The sequence below is a fragment of the Seriola lalandi genome, unplaced genomic scaffold (assembly GCF_002814215.2).
Source record: "Seriola lalandi dorsalis isolate HSWRI2012SDOR001 ecotype SW California unplaced genomic scaffold, Sedor1 jcf7180002054583, whole genome shotgun sequence".
Classification (NCBI taxonomy): domain Eukaryota; kingdom Metazoa; phylum Chordata; class Actinopteri; order Carangiformes; family Carangidae; genus Seriola; species Seriola lalandi.
Window position 1 is genome coordinate 2,206,099 of NW_019525136.1, and position 6,275 is coordinate 2,212,373.

The window sequence follows — 6,275 nt, forward strand, 5'->3', positions numbered from 1 at the left end:
GGACTGTGTCCACTGTATTCTCAGCCGGCATTCGTAGCCACACATTACGTCTATATTTACTCCTGTCAAACAAGGGAACAGTTTAAAGAATGCAGCAAATGTTTAACTGTAGGTGATACATCTATAGTGATATATGATACCCTGTCTGTGGCTGTCAATTAACTGTGAAAATACCCAACAGTTTATTAGTGAAGTTTATTGATTAATTAAAAAGCTCTTTCTGCCAACTAAAATGTTGATGCAGCCAGAAAATAAAATCCTCAGAGAAAAAAATCTATTCAACATGTCATCTCTGAATGGTTGTTGCTCTGCCTGTCAGGCTGTTTTAGATATTGTGTCAGTCAATGGAAGAGGCTAATTCCCTCTCTCCCCCCTCAGGCTTAAATGTACATCTCAATCAGTGAGAGACTCTTATGAAGACAGTGAGACCCTCCCTCTGCACATTAAAAAAACAAGGAAGTGTGTTGTGTATTTCTTGTTTAATACAGTTTGCTTTAACCACACATCTCAAGTAATCTTGTTGCAACACCACAATTTACACATCAACACTCTTTCAAGAAGGATACAGCTGGAGTTACTTTCAGACAGATTTGATCACGACAAGTATAGCTGGAGGGTGGACAACAGTGTGACACCGTCTACTGTAAACAACTACAGCATTCTCTGCCTTTTTAATCTGATGCGGTCAAATTTAGTTAGGCCTGTTTTGGTGAGGTGCCATGACAATGCACAGTAAGATATTATATTCAGGCTGTCCTGTACATTTGCTTTACTTTCTCATTGCCACTGACGCACTGGTTAACACATTATTGCACTGAGCTACAGAGAGGCAAACGGTCAGACATCAGTGGAAGGAAGTGAGCTTTTTAGTCCAGAGGCCTCAGCACCCTGGACAGCTCCTCATGCAGCCGCACTGAATACGCAGCGTCACCCAACCTGACCGGGTGTCCTCCATGAGACTGCTTCAGTGTATTGATTCGTTCAGACTGTGCTCACTGGGTGAACTCCGACTCATGTTTGATAAGCTCGCCATGAGGGATTTGACTTTGTGTGCGTAATAGTTCCGCAGGTTGACCGAGGGCACCTCTTTTATCTCCTCGTCGAAATCACAGCTTCTCATCGCTATCTCCAGCTGCTTTTGTCTCTTATAGAAGAGGGAGAATTTATTGAAAATAAGAGTAATCGGAAGCACAACTACTAAGATCCCTGCCAGGATACACGCCGAGGCGGTCAGCTTGCCCGCTATGGACACCGGAACCACGTCTCCGTACCCGACGGTGGTCATGCTGACGGTGGCCCACCACCAGCACGCCGGGATGGTGGAGAGATCCTCGCTGTCCTCTTTCTCCACCGTGTAGGCCATGACGGAGAAAAACGATACCCCGACCGCCAGGTAGAGAAGCAGCAGGCCCACTTCTTTGTAGCTGTTCCTGAGGGTGGCCCCCAGGGAGCGCAGCCCCGTGGAGTGACGGGCCAGTTTCAGAATGCGGAAAATCCTCATCAGCCTCAGCACTTGCGCAACGCGTCCCAGGTTGGCCAGCGCCGGGCTGCTCTCCACCACCAGGTTTATAAGGAGCGTCAGGTAAAACGGAAGTATGGACACCAGGTCTATAACGTTTAACGGGTGCTCGAAGAAATGCAGGAGATCTGGCGCCACTACGAACCTGGCGACCAGCTCCAGAGTGAACCAGCCGATGCCAATGTGCTCCACAGTCTCGAAACGGGGGTCCTCTCCGGGTTGCCCCTCGCTGTCCAGCAGGCTGAACTCGCTCATGCTGTTCATGCACATAGTAGCGATGGAGCCAAGCACCACCAGGATGGAGAGGATGCTGATGATGCGGCTGGCCACGGAGTAGCCGGGGTTATCCAGCATTAGCCAGATGCGCCTCCGTGCGCTCCCGAGCAGCTGTTTGTCGAACTTGGTGGCGTCGTTGTAGAACTCCAACAGCTCGTCAAAGGATGAGGTGGTGCTGCCCTCGTCGCTCCGCTCATCCCAGTCCTCCCGATCCTGGTCCATTTTCCTACAGTGGTAGGCGCTGCTGCAGCAGGAGTCGATGAAGAACTCGTTGATGCCCCAGTACTCGATCTCCTGGCTGAAGGAGAAGATGCACAGCTCGGCCATGACATGCAGCCGCCCTGTGTTGTAGAAATTCAACACGTAGGGGAAGAGAGCGGGGTTTCTGTCGAAGTAAAACTCCTTCTCTGTGTCGTCGTAGTCGTCGCACAGCTCCAGGATGGACTCTTTGGACTGACAGCGGAGTAGACGCGCAAGCCTCGTCTCGGGGAACCGGGAGAGAGTATCGGACTGGAGACGCTTCTTGAAGCCGCCCACGTTGATGCGGATGGCCGCGTTGTCATCCATGTGAACCCCGCCGGCCGGTTCCCTCAGGACGTGACCTGTCATGTCTGCAGAGAGGGACACACATAGACGCACGGCGCACACAGAGAGAAAGCGTGACAGACCAAATCACACTGTCACGAAGAGAAAAAGAGGAAGAGACAAAGAGATGCACACAGTCAGAGAGAAGAAAGAAAAGAAGAAGGGGAGATATTGTGAACTGAGGCCAAGAGACAGATTTTATCCTTTGAGTTTATGACACATGCTTTAAAAGTGAAAGACTGAGCTGAATTACACCATGTGTGTTTTTACAGTTACAGGAAGAGCAGTTATTTTCAGCCTCGGCTTCACGGAAACAAAGACACATGGAAGAACTTACTTTAAAGCGCGGCCAGTTCTCTGGATCCTCCTACAAGAAGACTCCGCATGTGGACTCCACTGATGGTCGTCCCTCCACGGGGGGACACGCTGTGGCCTCACCGTGAAGCTGAGACCTCTGTCCCCTCGGGTCCAGACAGGCGCGTCTCTGTCAGGTTGAACCTCACAGCCTGAGCAGAGGAGAAAGAAGCCTCCTGGACTTGGCGCGGTGTCAAATGTGATGTTGCTTTCAGAAATAAAGAAATTTAGAGTCCCTTCCTTAAATATATCCGAGGGCTTGTTGAAGCTGGTTGTCCTCACATCATCCATTCAGCGGGTTTTACACCTTGTTCAGCGTCAGGTATCAGCCGCGAATTATGGGAGCCATAAGAGCTGATACACGCCTGGGTAGTGGCTTTTGTTTGTGCGAGGGAATTCCTCCCCCCCCCCCCCCCCCCCCCCCCCCCTCTCTCTCTCTTCTTTCTCTCTCTCAGTTCTTTCTATCTGTTGCTGCGCAGCAACACGTAGCTCTCCCTCTGCACCGCCCTCCTCCTCCTGAAGTGATCTCAGCATCATGGTGCTGAGGGGCGAGGCGCAGCTCCTCGAGGAGAGGGAGTCACCAAGTAACGAACGCGCGGGCAGCATCCACAGAGAGAGAGAGAGAGAGAAAGAGAGAGAGGGAGGGAGAGAGAGAGAGAAGAGCTGTGCTGACACGATATCAAGTTAAAATAAACTAAACCCGCTGTACATTACAGTCCTGCCATGGGAGATTAAACATTATTTAATATAAATTAATGGCAGAGACACCATAAGAATATTACAAGAAACCATGAGAGAGTATAACAGCCACAGGTGTACTGCAGTAATTTAGTGTTGCACTTCCATAAAGTCCAAGGACTCACAAGAGATTGAAAATTTTATTCCCTTGTATGGGTCAGCTCCAAAAATACTGGATCCTACATTTCAAACGATGTAACTGCAGCTGTATCTTTCATCAGACCCTCCCTGTCTGGTAAACAGCCACACCTTCAAACTGACTCCCAAATCTGAATCCCAAGCCTAGATAACTCCGATCACTCCATCAGGGGTTATTTAGTTAAACTTCACAAATCTCCTCGGGAGCTACACAAGATGTCATAGCTACATAAAATGTCTACATCACACATAAAATTTGGTACCAGAGAAGCAGCATAGCTCTCCTGTCTCAAAGGTATTACAGTCAAAATGCTGCTGTTGTTTTAAAGGACTGTTACATTGGTGGATCGATGCTATCATGTAAAGGTCACAATTGATTAATGGGTCTATGGTCATTGATCAAACACATTTACTCTCATGCAGCTTGGATCAATATAATTATGACATTCAACCCAAGCCAACGTCTCCTCACTCGAAATGTTGGTCGTTAATCCTCACTACAGAGTCTGTGGAAAACTATGATGTTTCATCCAAGGAAGAAAAACCATATGAGCTTTTTCAACATCACCACCTGCATCTCCTTTTATCAGTACAGCGGTGACGTCATTAACAGCCCTGTCTGGCAGACCATAAAGCCATTGTTAAAGCGGCAGCCTTGAAGAGCAGCCTTGCTTTTACTGATTAAGTGCTGAGGGTTTACTTTCACACGTCCCAGTGTGTCTGATGAAGGTGATAGCAGGCGGCTACAGACTAAAGCTGGCTCATAGGAATTCCCTTGTGTTTGTTAGTTGTTGTTGTTGTTGTTGTTGTTGTTGTTGTTAGTGTACCATCAATCAGCTCTGTCAGCCAAAAAGGTGTCATGTAGCATTGTGTATGTGAAGCATTCAGGGAACATCTGTAAATTACACAAGGAGGCTGCTGGGGTTACTTCAGGCACACTCGCACAGAGCAGAGCCAAGGGTATAATTACAATGTCTTCCAATGTTATAGGGCATATCAGTTTTATTCCCTTCTTGGGATTTTTGTTTGGACATTTTACTCTGACATGCCCGATGATAACAAACGTGTTGTAATTATATCCTTGGCTCTGTGCGAGTGTGTGTTAAATTTGCTCATGTTTTTAACACAGCAATCGAATGTAAATTTTAAATAAAGTGGACTTATATTCTTAATTATCATATTCCTTATAAGAAACAGCCCTGACTTTGCATGTATTAAAGACACGCAGCAAGTTTACATCAGTCTCTGGAGAGTTTTAACTCCCAAGCAATGCTGGGAAGTCTGTAAATATGCTAGGCTACTTACACCCTGTTTAAGACAACGGCTTTCGCTGCATTTGAAAAGACATTCAGGATCATTGGAAGCAATTCCATACTTGTGTATTGTATTACAAAACTTTTCTGGAAATATAACCACAGGCTCCAGGCAGCACTGGAACTCTTTACCCCTGAATAGGCAGCCAGCACATTAATATTTCATCTCATTTTTTTTCTTCCAACAACTGGAGCTAACATAAGCATGTAAACCCATGGGATTGCCTGTGCGGATTGGGTCTTTAAAATTGTATTCAAACACAACATATCCTCTTTCTGAATGCTTCTGAGCGTTTAATACCTCTTCAGGTATTCCCAGTATGACAGCGCTATAGATCATCTCTTACGCCTCTACAGATCCACTACACCCTCACACAGCAGATTTGTAGGATTTGGGAAGCTTAACAAAGAGCCTTGAAAACACACACAGCCACTCTCTGCTGATTACAATGTGGTGAAATTACAGACTTTTTCCTATTAATGCTCCTCACTTGTGGGATCCATCTGTGGTTGTGTGGGAATGTTGTGGTACAATTATAATCCTATTTAGTCGCTCATTATCCTCATCCAGCAGGGTTGAGTGCCTGGGTATCATCATCCTCTGCTCACTGCGATTCCTTGATGTTTGTGATCTGTATCATTCTGATTATTTCTCCTCATATTTCCGCTCACTGTGCAACAATAGTGTCATATAATCCCATGTAGGCAATAACATGCCTTACTACGGCACGTGGCAGTGTTCAGATGTCACAGCTCTGAGGATTAGGCGACAGGCAGCGTTTCTTCTTTACCTGCAGAGAGATGCTCATTTTCTGAGCAGGATATCTGATTTAGGAGAAAATAATGGGTGTCTTCTCATTCTGAAAGCTCCATCAGTCCTGAATGGTATCTCTGACGGTGCACACACACACACACACACACACCTCCGCACATTTCATTAGCGTAGGTGAAGGAGCTTGATTTTTGTTTCAGTGAATGCCATCAGGACTTTGTTCAGGATTACTTAGGTGGTCTGTTCTGAAGTATTCGTGCTAACCAGACTATCATCTGCTGATTATTCACTTTCTGCTCTTCATTGAAGCGGGTTGCTTTTGATTCATTCTTCTCCTACATGGTTGAGTTTAATGTGCTGCTTTGTGGAGGAGGAAATATTCCTCAAAGCTTCTTCTTCCTCAACAAGTCACCTTAGACCTGCTTTCTTCTTGCAAACCTGCCTTGGTTTTCAATACATTAATGTAAAAAAACTCCATTACAAGTAAAATCTCTGCAATCAAATTCCTGCTTCAGAAAAAATACAGAGATGACATATTAGGCCTATTATATATGACATGATTAGACTGTTAGTACTGATG

General features: G+C 46.2%; 1 protein-coding gene across 1 annotated transcript; it reads right to left on the reverse strand.

Moving 5' to 3' along the window:
• Positions 1 to 460: 460 nt before the first annotated feature.
• kcns2 (potassium voltage-gated channel modifier subfamily S member 2) lies at positions 461 to 3,130 on the reverse strand. Its single transcript, XM_023418599.2, has 2 exons — positions 2,718 to 3,130; positions 461 to 2,472 (listed from the first exon to the last, which is right to left on the reverse strand). Exon 2 carries the CDS (start codon positions 2,402 to 2,404, stop codon positions 965 to 967), a length of 1,440 nt encoding a protein of 479 aa, XP_023274367.1. The 5' UTR covers positions 2,405 to 2,472; positions 2,718 to 3,130; the 3' UTR covers positions 461 to 964.
• Between the last annotated feature and the right edge of the window lie 3,145 nt (positions 3,131 to 6,275).

Bases quoted from the DNA above. Each gene is read 5' to 3' on its own strand.
- kcns2 (XM_023418599.2), bottom strand. From the start codon at position 2,404: ATGACAGGTCACGTCCTGAGGGAACCGGCCGGCGGGGTTCACATGGAT.